The following is a 19,383-nucleotide window of genomic DNA, read 5'->3' as shown; positions in this document are numbered from 1 at the left end:
GGGTGGTGTTTCAAACTCACCAGATGCTCTTCGGAAACACTATACAGGGTCACTATTGATTGGAACCAACTCAAGGGCACTTAACAACAACAACAATTGTTGATTTATATTGTGTTTTAATTAATTGCTTGAATCTTCTTTGGATTATTAGCTTTAAAAATATTCTTCCTTTGTAAAATGGAACAAGTTCAGTGTTCTTATCTGATAAAAAAAATATATACATATACACACTCACACACATGTATATGAAGAAAATAGAAATATCCAACAATAGGGATTGATTATAATATATTCATATAATTGATTATACTTTGAAACATTAAAAACCATGTTTTTGAATTTGAAAAATACTAGGAAATTATGTAAATGAGGATAAGTCAAAAAGTATTGCTGTACAATCAGGGGAATCATACTTAAACAAAAATATCAAAATGTAAAGCTATTGTTTCGCCATCTAGATCTATATAGTTCTGAAGGCAGTGTCTCTATCTCTCTAACCATTCCATGAAGAATTTTGTACTCTTCAATCTACACCACGTCAAAACAAAAGCTATAGCATCCTCAAAAGACTTATATACCTTTTCAGTGTTCTTTAAGTTTGGGGAACAAAAGAACATCGGAGGAGACAAGATCAGTAGAGTAAGGTTTCCCAATGAAATTGTTGTAGGACAATACTTGCTTTCTTCAAAGAATACAGGTACAGTGTCATGATGGGGGAAAAAAAATTGTTGGCTGGCTTTTTCTCACTGATACAAATTTCAATTCTCTTAAAATATCTTCCTAATAAACTCTTCAACAGCACTCAACAACAATAAATCCCCATTATCATCTTGTGTCCATCAAGGAAATCCATCAGATTTGACCTCCTGTGGAGTTCCAAAGAAACAGACATCCTAACCTTCTAAGAGCTGACTTCTCTGCCTTGAATTGAAGTAGCCTGCAGATCCCCTGTGAAACTTTTTGATTTGACCTTTATTATTATTATTATTATTGAAGGCACCCTAATAAGACTAAGACAAGTGTATTACTGAGAGAGCTTAAACGCAGCCATCTTCTGATCATGTTGTTGTTGTTGTTCAGTGCCGTCGAGTCGGTTCTAACCTATAGCGACCCTGTACAGGGTTTCTGAGGCTGTAAATCTTTATGGGAGCAGAAAGCCTCATCTTTCTCCCGCGGAGCAGCTGGTAGTTTCGAACTGCTGACCTTGCAATTCGCAGCCCAATTCGTCACCACTACACTACCAGAGCTCCTTACTCATGTTTAAACATGTTTTGTTTGGAATAAACCTATGCATGTATGAACTAGAGTACTTTTTGATCCACCCTTGTGTATTGTGTAAGTTGGAAAAAATTTAATGCTGAGCAGTATTTGTTGTGTTTTTTTGTGTTACATAGCTATATGTAAATATACCTATAATTATTTGTATGTTTGTTGTGTTAGATAGCTATATGTAAATATACCTGTAATTATGTATTTGTAGATATAGATATCTAGCTACACACATACAGAAACACTTTTCTCTAGAAAGTATAATTTTTCACTTATGTTTCTGAAATTTTCTAAGTTTCTAAAATAATCATTTTTGGGAAAATGTCATTCCTTGGAAGATCATGCATAAGCCATCAGGAATTTCTAACTCATTGTCTATGATGTAACTACATCACCCTGTGTTCAGTATCCTTATCCGTTTGAGAGGACCATCACAAAATCAAGTCATTTCTTTTGAAGCACCAAATCAGTTGTTATAGTAGAGACCAATAATGTCATTTTTCTACTTAACACAGATGATGATTTCCTTGTGTTTTCTCTTTTATTTTAGGAGAAACAGTAGTAAATGTTTTAGACTTCAAGAAGGATACTGGACTTTGGCATGGCATGTTTGCGGTAAGCTGCTCAAAATTAAACCCTTAAATGCAAATTGTTCTTAAGATTAAGGCTAGTATGCATACTATGTTATTAGACCATCTCTCAGCTTTTTGAAAGTCCCTAAAAGATCAGTAATTTTTCCAGAGGAATTTGGATGTATAATACAAGTAGCAATTTTAAAAAAGGGGATGAGAGAGAATATAATTCTGCTATGTTTTTTTCCTTTGTGTATTTAGTCATAGTTTTCATGTGTGCAGGAGAAGTTAGGAATTAAAAAAATGTTTAGTGTTTATGATAGCATAAAACACAGAGAAACTTTTACAAATGGCTATAAGTAAATTTCACTTATGGTGGAAAGAAAAGAATGTTTGAGGTTTACCTCTTTTCTGAAATGAAAGGGCTGTATAAACATACATTGAACCTGGCAGCTGTGGCTGATAATATCTAACCTTTCCATTGGAGAAAAACTTTTTGCATGGTTGTTATAAGCTGTGTGGTTCTAATAGAGTAACAAGGTGGATGAGGCTACCTCTCATAACCGAGGAGTGGATAACATGTTGTGAGAGGTAGCTACAGATACGCTTCTCCAGCTCAGGGCTTTAAGGTAGTTTTATGGAAGAAATGACAGTTGAGTTGGTGGAAAGCAAGCAAGATTTAGCCATATAGAGATTTTATGGGCATGGGGGAGAAGAAAAGGAGCATTTAACATGTGAAAAGTTTCATGGCATTGTGCTGATTAGGAGGAGAAAGAGAAAAAATACAGAATCCTGGAGTTGAAAAGTACCTTAGAGGACATTTATTCCAGCATCCTTATACATTGCAGGTGTCTGAGAAAGAGTAGTAAATGAAATGTGAAGGAAGAGGGGGCCCCCTGTCACCCAAGACCCTTCCGCCCCCCATCCAGTTTGTAAGAAAGAGCTTTATTCCTTGAGTGTATGTACTCTAGCTCTTTTCTGAACCCTTCCAATTTTCTTTTTTATCAGGGGTTTAAAACCCCTCGAGAGGAGTTAAGTGACTTCTCCTTTTATGAATACAAAGGACAAGATGGAGACGTATGAAGAATTTGTTATAAACACTAGCCTTTCAGATAGCCAAAGGTTTGTCACTGTGACTAGACTCTTGGAGGAGGGAGAAGATTTCTTTGGGCCATTTAGGTGGTAATTGAAATGGTCAGTCTAAGTAGCAGGGCTTAGTTACTCTGCCAGGCTAGGTCTCTGTAGGATGGGGGTCCCAGGTGTGTTTGGTTTGTTTGGCATAAAAGATGGCAAATTGCGTGATCCCTCAGTTCACTCAGCTTTATCCACCCAAATACCTAACAGGTCTGGACACGACCTTTGATTTCTTGCTTTGTAATGCCCAACCCTCTATGGTATGTGGCAAGTAGGAGCATGATGAAATACTTGATGGGTTGGAGGGCACTTTGGCAGTATCTGTTACAATTTTTAAACTGTACACTCTGTGACCCACCAATACTGCATTTCTGAATCTACCCCAGAGAAATGTGTGCACTCGTGCCCCGGGAAGGGCAAGTACAAAGATGTTCATCACAGCACTGCTTATATTAGCAAAAAATTGTAAACACTAGGGGGATGCCAAATAAATTGTGGTGTAAACAGTACTGTGGGCTACTATGCAGCCATGCAAAAGAATTATGCAAATCTGTGTGCTCATGTGCATAGGTTTAGCTCTAGAATAATTTATTAAGTGAAAAAAGACAAGTTGCTGATAGATGTATAGTATGGTGTCTTTTATATTTAAAATACTTTATATTTCAGTTGGGACAAATGTGTATGTAAATGTCCAGAAAGGACTGGAAGAATACATACCAAATTCACAACATTAATTCCCACCAGTGGGTACAGAGAAGGAAAGGAGAGAACCTGATTAGGAATTAGGTATCAAAAGTGACTTCAGCCTTTATGGGTCATGTTTTGGATTTTGTTTTGTTTTGTTTTGTTTTTCTCCAAAGAGAATATCTTTTAAATAATTTTAAATGCTCTATACAAAGTTTCAGTTCTGCTTGAATGTGCTAATAATGCACAAGGTATTGATTGCTCTTTTATCATTCTTTGTTTTTCAGAATATAATGAATAAGATGCATACAATTAGTGTACCCTACTCTGTTATGAAGACCTGTCCTCTGTCTTGGGTCCAGCGAGTACATACCCATAAAGGTAGTCACACAGAGCATCTACTGTGAATTAAAGTTTTGTGCATTTTCAAATTGCTCTTCTCAAGACACATTTCTGTGCTTAACAAATTTGAGAGTTTAGTTACTGTGGAATTAGGTACATCGTATACGTCACCTGACGTAACATCCTTTCCTAAGACTTGAAGAGAATTCTCTAAATTATTGTTAGGTTTACTGAAGTGTTTGGTGTTCATAGTGTCCCTGGCTGGGATACTGTGACCTGCCCAGAGGTCTCTTTGAGCAAATAATTGTGAGTGATTCACCTAAATGTATTGCCATCTGCCTTGGAGCACCTGGCACACTGTCCTTGAAACCTTTTTTATTTCCTGTATGTGAAACATGATACCTAAAATAAGGAAAAGTATTCTTATTGTTGTATATGAAATGCCTATCAAATTTAGTGTGAATGTTTGTGTTAACTTTATTCCTCTTGCATTTATAGCCAAGGTAGCTTTAGTAAAATGCCGGGACTTGCACTGGGCTATGATGGCGCATCGAGACCAAAGAGATGTGAGCTTGAGTTCCCTGCGAATGTTAATTGTGACCGATGGGGCTAATCCCTGTAAGTAGTTCTGGTGTGTGGGTCTGGGAATATTTTTTGTTTTGTTGTTTTTTATTTTTTTCCTGTAAGCTTCTTTAAAATCATCTTTATTGAGATATATTAATTCACCTACCCTAACAGTCACCCAGGAGTCCTGGTGTGATGCTACAGGATAAGCATTCTACTGCAAGGTCAGTGATTCAAACTCACCAGCTGCTCCTCGGAAACCCTATACAAGGTCACGATGAGTCAAGAACCGACTAGACGGTACTTAACAACAGTCGCTCAAGGAACCTTGGTGGTGTGTTGAGTTAAGCATTTAGCTGATAACTTCAAGGTTGATGATTCAAACCCACCAGCCACTATTTGAGAGAAATACGAGGCAGTCTGCTGTACTGTGTCCTGTAAGGTTACTGTAAGTTGTAGTTGACTCAGCGGCAGTGAGTAATAATCACCCAAGGCTCCATAGTGGTGCATGTATTTTAGCATTGGACTACTAACCAAAAGGTTGACAGTTCAAACCCACCTAGAGAGGCCTCAGATGTAAGTCTTGGCAATCTATTTATAAAAGGCCACAGCCTTGAAAACCCTATGGAGTTGTACACACTTGGGGGTCACCAAGAGTCAAAATCATCTCGACTGCAACTACAACAACAGTTTTCAGCATTTAAAATGTCCAGCTCAATGGTTTTAATATATGCACAGAGTTAATAGTCATCAACATGATCAATTGGAAACCCCATAAACTTGGCAACCCCCGCTCTGCTTTCTGTCTCTAAAAATTTGCCTACTCTAAATCTTCCATGTAAATAGAATCATCTAACACATGACCTTTTGCATCTGGCTTCCAACACTTAGCATAATGTTTTCAAGATTCATCCGTGTTCTAGCATCTATCACTGCTTCATTCCTTTTTGTTGCCAAACAATATCCCGTTATATAGATATATCACATTTTATTCATTCATTCTTCATTGAGGGATCCATAAACTTCTTTCTCTCGCATAGCATTTTCTATTAGGCAACTGGGTATCCTTAGATAAAGGGAGCAATGTACAAATCACTTGATAGAATCAAGTGTCTGGACTTTATGTAAAGTCTCCTAGTAGCAAATCAAAGGTGTATGAAAAGCTTTTAGAGATCTTACTATCTTGTCTGCTTTTCCCCTGCAAGCATAAAAAATCCCAAGCCTCCATACAGTAGAATCAGTTAAGGTGCCAGATATTATCTGGTGTGTCATAAAATGGATTTTTATGTCACATTGACCATTCTGGTCTAAAACATACACTTTGATCTTTAACAAGAAAAAAGTGATACAGTGCCACCTAGAGGGCGGTGGGACTAAGCCAGTGTTGTGCTACACTGGTTGTAACCGTTACTTCAGGAAGATTTGCTGACTTATAAAAGGGTTGCATGTTTCCTGCAGTGTTATCTCTGATTTTGATTTGTCTGTTTGCTAGGAGCAGCGTCTTACTCCACATTGTAACTTGAAATAGTGTTTGTAAGTTTTCACAGGCTGGATGGGCATTAATTTGTTCTTCAAAGGCATGAAATCATCTCACAGGCACAGTAAAATATTTGTATGGAATTAACGATGTACAATGAGAGTGCTCATGAGAAACAAATGTGTCGGCTCTCACTGGTTTCCTACTGTTATGAAATCACCGTTTCCGTTTTAACCTTATCTGTTCCAACCCCTTAGGGTCTGTGTCATCCTGTGATGCCTTCCTGAGTCTGTTTCAAAGCCATGGACTGAAACCTGAAGCCATCTGTCCTTGTGCTACATCGGCCGAAGCCATGACTGTCGCAATCCGCAGGTATAGTTCAGGGAGTCAGATGCTGTTGAAGGATGTTACAACACTGATGGAATGAAAACATTTACCAGGCGATGACAAGGGTGCTAACTCATTTCCTGTCTTATAAGCCTAAAAGTGAAAATGACTTTGTGAAATAGTTCAAAGCATCTCATTTATTTTTCTCACTTTTGCCTTAAATGGTAGCTGGTAAACTGAACATTTACTCTAATGATTCTCATCTTGTATTTCTGAATTCGTTTTTTTCCTGTGTTGTTTTGTTCTTCAGAATCCTTGCCTAGCATCTTAGACTAGAAATAGACTGTTCTTGGTTGTTGCTTCAATAAGGAAAGTACATTTATAGTACTCCCAAGACCAAGATTGTTTGTTTGTTTGCTTTTTAATCATAAAATACTACCTTTGGAGTTCTTTTTTTTTTTTTTTTTGCTTTTGGTGGAAATACATATAATAAAGCATACACCCATTCAGTAGATATTACGTGTACAATTCATTGATAAAGGTTACATGCTTCATGTTGTATAACCATTCTCACTATCTCTACTCACATTGTTTCGCCATCATCATTAGACTCTGCCCCTTAAAGTTCTCAGCTGTGTTTCTGGGTTCCTGTGGTTAATATGATCTCATACAGATAGTTCTTGAAAAGAGTTCAATGCTCAAGGCAAATAAACATTCTTAATTAGTTAAACTAAACTGTTGTTCAATCTAAAAATGACTTCATGGAATGGTTTTGGTTCAAGGTCTAAAAATTACTAACAAGCAATAGATTTAGGAGTTCACATGGTCTCAATGGATCCAGTAAGTCTGGTTTATCTGAGTGTTTAAAGTTCTATTCCACATTTTCTCCTTTTGTTCAGGATCCATCTATTGGGCTAACACCAATATATTTTTAACAACTGATTAAAATTTACTTTATCCACCTGATTGAAAGTTGCCTGTACGTTGCATATGTGGATTTGATTAACTTATCATGTTTTAAGGCTAGAAATTTGGAAAATCTCTAGAGAAGATGGGGACTTTTTTATTATCATAGGCAGAGGAAATTTGTTTTCCTACATAGTCATAGTCTTCTCTGATACCATTTAATTTGCTAAGCTTGATGGATTTATTTACTTTCTAGGCCTGGAGTTCCAGGAGCCCCTTTGCCAGGCAGAGCCATTCTCTCAATGAATGGTTTGAGCTACGGGGTAATACGAGTCAATACTGAAGATAAAAATTCCGCACTGACCGTCCAGGATGTGGGTCATGTAATGCCTGGTGGTGAGTTCTGAGGAGCATCATTTGTTGTTCCATAAAGATTTGTCATCAGAGATAGTACAGCCTTAGAAAATAGGAAAACCAAAAATTCAGTAGTTAGTCACTTCATTTCTCAAAGATGCTAATAGGTAAGTGGTTATGCGAAATATTATATAGTATATATTTATTTAGTATTGTATTATTTATTCATTGTGAACACTACAAGTTCAGTATTGAGTGATACTGAAATTATCTGTCACTTTAATTGTCAAGCCATTGGGGCTGGCAGAAGGTTAGAGTATACTGCATACGTGAGTGTTTGAGTTTGAGCCACCACTAGGCAAAACCAGGTTAATATGTTTCAGTGGACTTTGCAGTTATTTGTAATACCTGCGTCACTGTCTCTAAAGCTTTGGTGTGCACCTGTTATATGTTCTGTTTGCTGAATTATAAAAATGATTATTGCCAGAGATTGTCTTTTGCTGGGTTTTCTAGAGAAGCAAAATTAGTGAAACATATATATGTATATATGTATATGTAAAGAGAAGTTTATTGTCTTACAATAGAGGAGTCCCCGGTCCCCAGTGGAAGAGAGAAAAAGAGGAGAGAGAGCCTTTCCCATGTGTCCATTATATTGGAGGCAGGTCACACCTCCAAGGTCACACCCTTCAATTGATTGGCTCTCATAGCCACTCATCATAGAGTTAACTGTGCCTATATTCGGTCTCATCACCATGGGAATAAGCACATTTCAACTGCCAAGCCTGGAAAACCTGGCCTAGTCAGGTTGACACAAAACGCTAACTATTACAGAAATGATAAAAGATTAAGGTTTCAAGTATATGTATATACTTTCAGTTATATGTTTTATATTCCTGTCCAGTAGTCTCACTTAATGTTACTCAATAAATGTGAAACGTTCCTGTGTCCACAAGGGGGAAGCTGCCCTTTTGCAAAGGTTTTCTAAATCTCTAGCCTTAAACATATTTTCTTGTGCAATAGGGATGATGTGCATTGTAAGACCAGATGGAGCTCCTCAACTCTGCAAAACAGATGAAATTGGAGAAATCTGTGTTAGCTCCAGGACAGGAGGCATGATGTACTTTGGGCTTGCTGGTGTGACAAAGAATACATTTGAGGTATGTGATATTGCAGTTTCAAAGGGAAAATGTTTGATGTGATCAGAGTGCCGCCAGGGCGGATGAGCTGGCTGATCGGAATAGCACAGTGCAGTGACTGGGAGCATATACTCTAGAGCCAGGCTGCTTGAGTTTGAATGCTGACTCTGCCACTCATTAGCTGACTTTGGGTGAACTGCGTAACCTCTTCCTTTTCTATAAAATGGGACTAACATAGTACCTACCTAATATGATTGTTGTAAGGACTAAATGAATTATTGTTTATAAGCATGCTTAGAACAGTGCGTGGCACACAGGAAATGCTAGTTCTGGTGGCACAGTAGTAAGCATTCAACTGCTAAACAAAAGGTTGGTGGTTCACACTTACTCAGTGGCTTTGTAGAAGAAAAGACTTGGTGATCTGCTCCTGTAAATATTTCAGCCTTGGAAACTCAATGGGGGCAGTTCTTACCTGGTGTCACTATGGGTCAGAATCAACTCGATGGCATCCAATGACAGCAACAGCAAGTATCTTTTAAATAAAGGGACTAGTAAAAGGCCTCACAAAGTGACATTTGCGCTTGTGAATTTGTACTTTATAACCATAGAAACTTAATTTTGAGAATACAGTGAAAATGGATCCATTCTCAAGAGTAGACTATGTGCATAAAGACTGATATGAACCAGAACACGAGGTTGCTAGTAAAAAATGAGGGGTCAGATTGCTCACATTATTCATTTTTTCATTCAGACAAATAGTTTTTGAGTACCTTCTATATGTCTGCCACTATTCTAGGTGCTCAGAATACATTGGGGTGGGGGGAGCAAAGTGGCTCAGAGAACTAATTTTCAGGTGGAGCTAGCACATTGTAGCTAGACTAGCACATTCTTTTCCTGAGACAAATCTGCCTGAGAAGCCAAATTGTAAAGAGAAGTTTTCCTAGTGAACCTGGAAGTCAGATCAGAGCAGGTTAATCGTCTGTATTTCCTAATTAGAATGATCTGTCTCATGGTATCTTTTATCAACCAGAGAGCTTCAGTATGAGCCATGTTGCCTGTAACACTAGACTGGGCTTATGTGCGCTTTGCCAGTCTTCAGTTCTTTGAACTTCCTAAAAGTGATTCTCAGTATGGCATGGCGCATTCACTAGCATCCCATTTGTTGCAGAATACAACTGCTTCAAAAGTGTTTGCAGCTGGGGGAAGGGAGGTGCAGGGTGGTAATCTTTACAAAAAGCTATTCACCAGGTATTGCAGACTCCATTTTTATAGCTGAAAAACTGAGGCTCTGAGAAATCCAGGACCTTGCCCTAGGTCCATAGTACTGGTAAGTGGCAGAGCCAGAAAATCAAACTATGTCTGACTCCAAGGGCGGCACCGTATATCATCCCTCAGGTGCTGGTATATATCAGAGCTGATATATAAAATGAGCTAGGTAGGTTCTCACTAAGTTGGAAGGCTGTCCAAGGTGTAGTATATGAAAGAAAAATTGAAAAGCAGTTATGTACAGTGCAATCCTTTTTTTAAAAAATACAAATTTTAATGTTAATGTGTCTTTTTAATTTTCTTTTAATGTGTCTTTTCAAAGTTGAGGGAAAGAAGCAGCCAATTATAGATGCATGCTGTCTTGTAGGGAGTTGGATTTCTGAATTCAGTATTAATACTTTCATTTTCAACATGCATTATTAGTGTTTTCATTTTTAAAAGAGATTTTTAAACATTGAATTTTTTTTTTAAGGAAAAAGCAACAGCTTTCACGTTCTTCTTTTTTTCTGTAAGGTGATTCCAGTAAATTCTTCAGGCTCTCCTGTTGGGGACGTGCCATTCATCCGGTCAGGATTATTGGGATTTGTTGGACCAGTAAGTGATGCTTCCATATTCATTTCGTTACAATGTTAACCTTTTTCTCCTCCACACGCACCTCTTGAATAGGAACAGAAAATGAACTAATACAGAATGTCTTTGGGAAATGAATTGTTCTTGTGTGGAATCCCTAGTTAGTTATTCCTTACAGAATTCCTCCCTGATGATAAAGATGAACAAATTTCCTTCTTATCTATTGTAAGACTCTCCTATGATTGTAAGATGTCTCCTGACTTCAAAGATGTTGAGTTTTGAGATACTATCTTAGCATCCATAAAATGTGGTATTTTCTTTCTTAGGTTTTTGATTAAATTAATTTTGAGCAAGAAATCAAATAATGTTTTACAATTTAAATCATAGATATCAAGATAAAATCATTGTTACCTTTCAGGGTAGTTTGGTGTTTGTGGTTGGAAAAATGGATGGATTACTGATGGTCAGTGGCCGAAGACATAATGCTGATGACATTGTTGCTACTGGATTGGCCGTTGAATCAATCAAGACTGTTTATAGAGGCAGGTGAGTAGTACAAAGTTCAGACGTTAACTCTTCTCATTAATTCTAAATACATTTTTACATGGTGACTTGAGTTGTATTTGCTGCAGACACTTTCTAAGTGATTGATTAGCTTGCTTTTGATGAAGCATTATCAGAAACCTGTCTTTGACTGAATGTTTTAAGACATCTGATTCTTTGGCTGTAATTAAAAGGAATAAGATAGTAATAAGGTACTTACTTCAGTTTTGATTACTACTATTTATTGAATCCTTAGGACTGAAGAGAATTCTAAAACATTGAACTTCCTATGAGCCTTCAATACAGAACTAGTGTTATTCAGACTAATAGAGATAACTGCTACTCTGGAGGAGTTTACACTTAAGAATTATTTCTCTAACTCACTTTAAGCAAATAATTATCCCTTTTTAACATGGAGGTTGGTATACCCCATAAGTAAGTGCCAACTTCAGATTTCACGGACAAAGTCAATTAGGTATTCTGTTTTCCTTGCTTGTTAATATAAGAAGACATACCCTATTCAGTAGGTTACAATAATGGATAAATAGCCTCAAGGCAACCTTGATGTTCCCTTAGATATTTTTAAGAAGTAAGAAAGATGATTGAACTCAAAGAAGTACCCGTTCCTGCAATGCAGGGATTTATGTGTGGCTGCACATGAGATATGAATGCCACAGGACTCTAAACCATGTCTGTCTTTGGTTACGGTTTTAGTTCCATCCCAGCACTGAGTACAGTGCCTGGCACATGTTCAGTTGTGTGTATGGATGAAAGGAAGGAAGCCGACTGGCGTGCTGGCGCATTCAACTCTCCAGTGGCTTTCCACTCGCTCCTGAATTCATTCAACAGTTATTTATTGGGTGCCACATATCTGCCACTCTTCTAGATGTTCAAGGCACAGCATTTAACAAAACAGGCCAAATCTCTGTCCTTGTAAAGCTCACATTCCCAGTGGTGGAAATAGACAGTAATCAAATGAACCGGGAAATAGAAGACAAGTGAAATGGTAATCGTGTTATAGAGGGAGGGAGAAAAGCCATGCAGAAAATACTTGCTATTTATATAGAGTAGTCTAAGCATGCCTCCTTAGGAAGGGGACACCAAAATTCCGTCCATACTCTTTCTCTAGGCCTACCAGGTCCTGGATCTTTCCTAGCCTGTGTCTGACCTTTGCTTACTACTTTCTGCTTCACCGCCTGGCTCCAGGCACATTGACCTTCTTGCTGTTCTTCAAATCTGCCACGGTCATTCCTACCTCAGAACCTTGTCAATTTCCATTTGTCCTGCCCCAAAAACTCTTCCTCTAGGTCTTTGCATGGCTCACTTCCTCATCTCATTCAGGTCTCTGCTCCAGAGTCAGCTCCTTAGGCTAGGCCTCTGTAGTCAGCCTGCACACCACTCCATTCCTTGCCTTGCGTTTTCATTTGTGCTGTCTTTATAACATGTAAGCTCCACAAAGATGAAGACTTTGTCTTATTTACCACTCTGTCCCCAACATTTATGACAGTGGTGTTTAGTATGTGTCTTATGAATGAATGAGCCTTCATTTTGATGGTAATGATTGTGGCATTTTCTAAACTATTCATTTCTGGATAATGTGGTGGGGTCATCCCCTGTCTTAATTCCAACTAATCAAAGAAAACAGGGCCAGTTGTAAAGAATGTCCTGATGTGTTTGATCTGTCTCTCTTAGAATTGCTGTGTTTTCTGTGTCTGTATTTTATGATGAGCGCATTGTTGTGGTTGCGGAACAAAGACCCGACGCTTCCGAGGAAGATAGTTTCCAGTGGATGAGCCGAGTGCTGCAGGTGAGCCACACCACAGGGCCTTTGTCAGCGTGGGCTCCTTTGCCATTAGCGGTGGCAGTTCAAATATTCTTGGTTCTATTAATGAAATCAGGTAATTAACACCATCTCTGTTGGTGGATCACATAATCTATTTCTGCTCTCAAGGTGCCAGGAATAATTTAATTGACTTGCCTCAGAAAATGCCTTCCCATTTTTGTGCCTTTATGTGTTTGCTAAAGAGCCCAAGTGGCACTGTGGTCAACACTTTGGGCTGTTAACTGAAAGGTCTGCAGTTTGAACCCACCAGCTGCTCTGTAGGAGGAAAACATGGCAATCTGCTTTCGTAAAGATTTACGGCCTTGGAAACTCAACGGAGCAGTTCTGATTTGTTCTGTATTGTCACTAGTATTGACCCAATGGCAGTGGTTTGGTTTGGGAATTCTTAAATGTGTTTATTATCCATGAAAGTTTTAACTGTCCATATGCGGCACATATTGTTAGACATAATCAATAGTTATCATCTTGTTACATGGCATTAAGTGTTGTCCAAAGAATAAAAGATCCAAGAAAGTATAAGGTGGTGTTCTGATTCTGAAGGAGCTTTACAGTGTAGTTGGAGGATATGTTAGGTGAGATAAATCATGAAGGAAGAAGAAATATTTGGGTTTAGTATAAAGAGTACATTTCTAATGGGAGGTCAGGCTAAAATAATGAAAAGAAGGGTAGTTTTCATGTAAAATCCTAGACTTTGAATCTTGGCTCCATCCCTTAGCAGATATGTGCTAAGTTATTTAAATATCACTGAGCTTATTTCTTAAGTCTTGGTGTGGCACTGGAGGATAAGCACTGGACTGCAAGGTGTGTTTGAACCATAAGATTGTTGGTTCAAACTCACCAGCCGCTCTTCGAAACTAGGGTTGCTATGAGTCAGAACTGACTCCACGCCACTTAACAACAGCGAAGTGGGAAGGGGAGTCCTTGGGTGGTGCAATTAGATAAGCACTTGACTACTAACTGAAAGATTGGCGGTTCAAACCTACCCAAAGGGATGTGAGAAAAAGAGGCCTGGGAATCTACTTCGGAAAGGTCACAACCTTGAAAACCCTATGGAGTACAGTTCTCTGCACAGACACGGTCATCGTGAGTGAGAATTTACTTGATGGCAACTGTTGGTCACTTGTTTGTTAAGTAGGGATAAAATTATCTCACAGCTATTGGAGGAATTAAGTGAGATTACTGTTAAGTATATAATGTGTGTACTCAGTAAATGATGGTGTGATTACTATTAACATCAAAAATAACCATCACAAGTGTATTCTCCAGTAAGGTTAGAGAGGTCCACTCTGCTTTAAGTAGCATCCCCTATTATTCTGATTTTCCTTTATTTTTCCACTAAGTATTTCTCACCATATATGTTTATATTTACTCATTGTTCTCAGTATTTGATGTAATATAAGCCCCATGAAGATGAAGGCTATCTATTTTGTGCACTGCTTAATCCCCAGAGCCTGGTAACTCTAGCACATGGTTAGAGTAAGCTCAGTAAATATTTGTTGGGTAGGTGACCAGTCCAAAGAAAGCACAAACTGTTCTTGCTTTAGCAACTTCTCTGTTATTGTAAGTGTCCCCAATGTCCATAATTTTTCAGTGTGGGCCATTTGAGTTTCTGAACCACCCGTTAGTAGCAGCATTGTTGAAATTATGCAAACATGAGATGAGTGATAGGGTTAGATGATTTTAATATTTCTACCCTGAGAATCTGTGATTCTGAATTAGCAGTTAATATATAATATAGGCTAATTATAGTAGAAAATGATGGTAGAACTGGGACAATCTCTGGAAGATAGCTAAGATTTGGACTTTTGTTTTCACATCATTCATATTTCAAACAAATTTTTATTTCATTCAGGATATAAGTGGAACAATATGGTAGAATCTTTTGATGACTGACACATTTCTTTCGTACTGCAGGAAACTGAATTTCCTGAAATTCCCCAAAGTAACTTGTTACTTTTTCCTGGAAAACAGTTATAGGAATTAAATGCAATGTTAACCTATCAGTATAAATTCTTGTCTTTTGGGGTTTGATCTGGGCATGGAATAAGAGTTCATCAGTTTCCCATTCGGTAACATCTCAGTTTAGGACATCTGGATCCATAGTAGAGAAGTAAAGTACACCATATGTTCTAGAGGTTGGAGCCCAGAGATTGTTTAATTCCACAGCTATATATAATGTAAACTTAAGACCTAACTCAACACCTTCTAAGGAAAGATGGTTAAGACAGGACTTACCAGATGTTGTGTTTTTCAGTGAGGAATCCAGGCTACATTTAATACAGTTGCTAACTCTCTGTATAATTCTAAAATACCAGAAGCTTAGAAACTGGGACTTTCATTTCATTGTCATCTCTGTTGGTTAATAGGGTAGTCTAAGGAAATAGGATTTTAAACCTGATTTATTCCTTTTTTATTTATTTTGATAAAAAGCCTTATTCATCTCTTGTTAAGTGCTGTCAAGTCAGTTCTGACTCAAAGCAACTTTGTATAGGGTTTCCATTAGAGTGCTGGTAGGTTTGAACTACCGACCTTGTGGTCAGCAGTTCAGTGCTTATTCTGCAGTGCCACACCAGGACACAGTCTACCACAAACAGTCTGTCTCTTAAGACTATTCATTTATTCTCCTAAAATTCTATCTTCTCTGCAGTAAGGTTTATGGGGAGAATACAGTAGCTGTGTAAACTGATATGTTTAGAACTGGTGTTAATAGTTGGTCCATTTATTTTAAAAGGTGGTTGAAACAGATCATAAAAATGAAAAATTCCTGGAATATTAAGTTTTAAGATGAAACATAATAACTACATTCATTTGATGCTGAGTCAGGCCTTTTCTGTGAGTCTGAGTACACAGACCCTAATGCCAAGTTAACTTACTTCCATAAATTACATGCAAACATGTCTTTAGTTTCTGGGTTCATGTCCTTTCAATGGGGACTAGAATGTAGGTATTTGAAAAGTGACTTGAATACTATATAAGCCTTACTTTTTATAATCTGTTTGTTCATACTGATTATCAGTGTTTTTTGTTGTTGTTGTTCGTTTGGAAACTCATCTGTAACAAAGTCTTTCCCAAGAATTACTCTTTCTCTCTTTTTGCACTCATATTTTATCATGAAACCAAAAATAGAGAAACATACCCGATTTAAATTATATAAACACAACAAGAACAAGTGGTGTAAGCAGGTGTAGAAACAAACACAGTTGACTGTTAGTAAGCCTACAGTTGACATGGCCGGCATAGAAGGACACTGAGGGTAGCTGGTGGCCTCTAATGTTCAGTGTGAGTGGTACTCACCTCCATGTTTTATAGACGGGATGAATGGTGACCCACTTAGAGAGCTTCTGTTTTATTATTTATTTAAAATACTTGTACTTTGCATCTATATTATTGAGCTGTTTTAAATCAATAAAAATTATAAGAACCAAATCAGATTTTTAGACTTTTGACATTATCAATGGGAGAGCATATTAAGACTTGCAAATCAGTACCTAACTCTGTATTCAGACTATATTTCACTACTCTTGCCATAGCTGAAAGGAAGGATTAGGTACCTTTTGATATATAGGATGTTTTTGATTTTTTTTTTTTTTTTTTCTCTCTCTCTGTTTTGTTTTATTGTTTTTTGATTTTTTGGTGGTAAAAATGTGCACCCCAAATCTTTGCCAATTCAATTTCTACATGTAAAATTCAGTGACATTGATGACAGTCTTCATACTGCATAACCATTATCACTATCATTTCCCAAATTGTCCTACCATTTATAGGATCTTAATGATCTATCAGAGTCTACATCTAGAATAGACAGAGGAGGGGAAGTCGTTTAGTAAATAATGGATGTCAACGTGATAAAATTAACCTCATTGAATATTTTTCTTTATGTTTTTCTAGGCAATTGATAGTATTCATCAAGTGGGGGTTTATTGCCTTGCTCTGGTACCTGCCAACACATTGCCAAAGACTCCACTTGGAGGGATCCATATATCTCAGACGAAGCAACTCTTTCTGGAGGGGTCTCTGCATCCTTGCAATATCCTCATGTGCCCACATACGTGTGTGACAAATTTGCCAAAACCCCGGCAGAAACAACCAGGTAATGTGCTGCCTTCCAGCACAGCATCATCACAATTGTAACGGCATGAAACCAGGTGTTCTCAGTTTGATGCTTTGTTTAGAATTTGACTTTATGTAAGTTAATAGCACAAGACGTGCCATCAACTGACCAAACTTGGGAAGGATTAATAATAGGCTGTTTTGGGTTTACTACCGTCTCCTTCTGATGAATTCTCAGTAGCATGCCTTCTTTTCCCCTAGATATAAGGTATAGGGTCAAGATCATCAGAATCCCACTTGTGGAATTAGAGAGAAACAAGTCCAGTTAGGGAAAGGTTCTAGTAACACTAAGAATTATCTGGATTAAAGGGTACTTAGTAAATGCCTCATACTAGCTACCACTTTACTTATGTGATCCTAAAGCTTTACCCTCAAATGTAGAAAGTCAAGCTCAGAAATGTTAATTATTATGCCCAAAGAAATATAGTTAGTACAGAGCTGAGACACACTAATTCTGACTCTAAAACCCATACACTTTATCACTGCATTGTATTGCCTGTCTGTTGGGAATCTCTTGCTAGAGTAAAGTCCCTCATTCCTTTTTAGCTTCAGGGGTCTAATTTGGACCCCTGACTCAGGAATAACACTTAATGCAGAAACATTCTGGATCATAAGCACAAGATAAACAGCATGACTCCAAAACGCAGCAACAAGTATATGAATCACCATATGGAAAAGAGAAAAGCCAGCTTCATCTTTCTGCTTAATCTCTGAACACGACTAGACCACAGGGTTAACTGTGATTGAGTAGGAGGTAGGAGTTGATCATTCATGTTAAAAATTTCTGTTAAATCCAGCGTGGAATCATTTAGTTTTAATGATGAGTTTTCATTTCCATTGCAAAATTAGATACCATAAGAGTCTCCTAGTTGTATATATTCTGGAAAACACATGAGAGCCAAATCCATTCCACCCTCTACCCCACCCTGCCCCCACTCCAACCCCAGTATACCTCAGCCTCCAAGCATGTCAGGAAAAGGAGGTGAAAATGGGAAGATCAGCAGGGACCATTTCCTTATAATTCTGTGTGAGACAGGTTTTGCTGGAAGGCGAACATAACATTTAGTAATATATAGCTGCAAGGCTCTAACACTAGGATTTTTTGAACAGGATGTTAAAGAGCTACTGCAGTGCTCCAGGTGACTGAAGGGCATATCACAGTTCCTTGTCTAGATGCTCTGGCCAGTTCATCATCCTAATCTTCATGTCATTATATACTGAGCTGAAGTACCTTGCATGATATTTATCAGTTTCTGCTAGTGGAAACAAGAGTTTAAGGAGGATTCCTTCTAAAGGAGTCCTGGTGTGGACCTGTAGGGTAACCACTGGACTGCTAAAGTCAGCAGTTCAAATCCACCATCCACTCTTCAGAATACCTATACAGGGCTGCTGTGAGTTAGAACTGACTCCACAGCACTTAACACCAACAACAGTCTTTTGCAAGGGCCATCAAAACCAGCAAGTCTGTGCATTGCTAACCAAGAAATGTATTAAAATAAGTATCTGCTAACATATTAACTGCCTAAGCACATGGTAGAAATACCAAACACATAAATCCTGCTCCATCTCAAATCCCGTTGCATGAAGTCCTACATTCATCTGTCATGTGGTAAGATTTTTCTTTTAAATAATAATTAATGTGGGATTCTTCTAACAGGATTTTCATATCATTGTTGTTGTTAAGTACTGTGGCGTCGGTTCCGATTTATAGTGACCCTGTATAGGGTTTCTGAGGCTGTAAATCCTTATGGGAGCAGAACGCCTCATTTTTCTCCCACGGAACAGCTGGTAGTTTCGAACTGCAGACCTTCAGGTTAGCAGCCCGATTCGTAACCACCATGCTACCAGAGCTCCTTCATATCATAGTAGATGCTTAAAAGAAACTTTGCTTTACTAGCCAGATTTCAAAAAATTTTAAATGATAAAATCTGTGTAAAGAAAGAGCAGTGTGAAAATCTCAGCAGACGTTCATGTGGAGATGACATGGGAACAGCACTGAGAAGTTGGGATTTAAGAATATAGGAAGGCAGAAAGGGGTAAGGAATAAGGCCATTTAGAATAGAGACAAAAAGGAAAATGGATTATGGCATTAAAGTATTCAATAGGAAAAATCTCAGTGAGACACTTATTAAGGCATAGAAGTAAGGAATGGGATGTGTTAGTTAGGACTGGTTTGGGCAACATTTTTCTGAAAAGCATCACAGCAGGTTAAACAAAAGACAGGTTTCTATATCTGGTCAGAGAAATCCAGTGATAGGTCAAGCTTTCCACCTTTCTGTTCTGTCA

General features: G+C 38.0%; 1 protein-coding gene across 1 annotated transcript in view; it reads left to right on the top strand.

Annotated features, from left to right (window-relative positions):
• Positions 1 to 19,383, top strand: part of DIP2B (DIP2 disco-interacting protein 2 homolog B (Drosophila)) — a 287,973-nt gene that overhangs the window by 232,899 nt on the left and 35,691 nt on the right. The window contains exons 14-23 of the mRNA XM_006870048.1: positions 1,820 to 1,884; positions 3,947 to 4,040; positions 4,500 to 4,619; positions 6,300 to 6,414; positions 7,532 to 7,671; positions 8,650 to 8,786; positions 10,545 to 10,625; positions 11,020 to 11,147; positions 12,837 to 12,951; positions 16,876 to 17,077. Of these exons, the coding sequence (XP_006870110.1) occupies positions 1,820 to 1,884; positions 3,947 to 4,040; positions 4,500 to 4,619; positions 6,300 to 6,414; positions 7,532 to 7,671; positions 8,650 to 8,786; positions 10,545 to 10,625; positions 11,020 to 11,147; positions 12,837 to 12,951; positions 16,876 to 17,077 (1,197 nt within the window). The remainder of the gene's footprint in view (positions 1 to 1,819; positions 1,885 to 3,946; positions 4,041 to 4,499; positions 4,620 to 6,299; positions 6,415 to 7,531; positions 7,672 to 8,649; positions 8,787 to 10,544; positions 10,626 to 11,019; positions 11,148 to 12,836; positions 12,952 to 16,875; positions 17,078 to 19,383) is intronic.

The sequence above is a fragment of the Chrysochloris asiatica genome, unplaced genomic scaffold, assembly GCF_000296735.1.
Source record: "Chrysochloris asiatica unplaced genomic scaffold, ChrAsi1.0 scaffold00138, whole genome shotgun sequence".
Classification (NCBI taxonomy): Eukaryota; Metazoa; Chordata; class Mammalia; order Afrosoricida; family Chrysochloridae; genus Chrysochloris; species Chrysochloris asiatica.
This window is presented reverse-complemented; position numbering and strand designations above follow the sequence as displayed.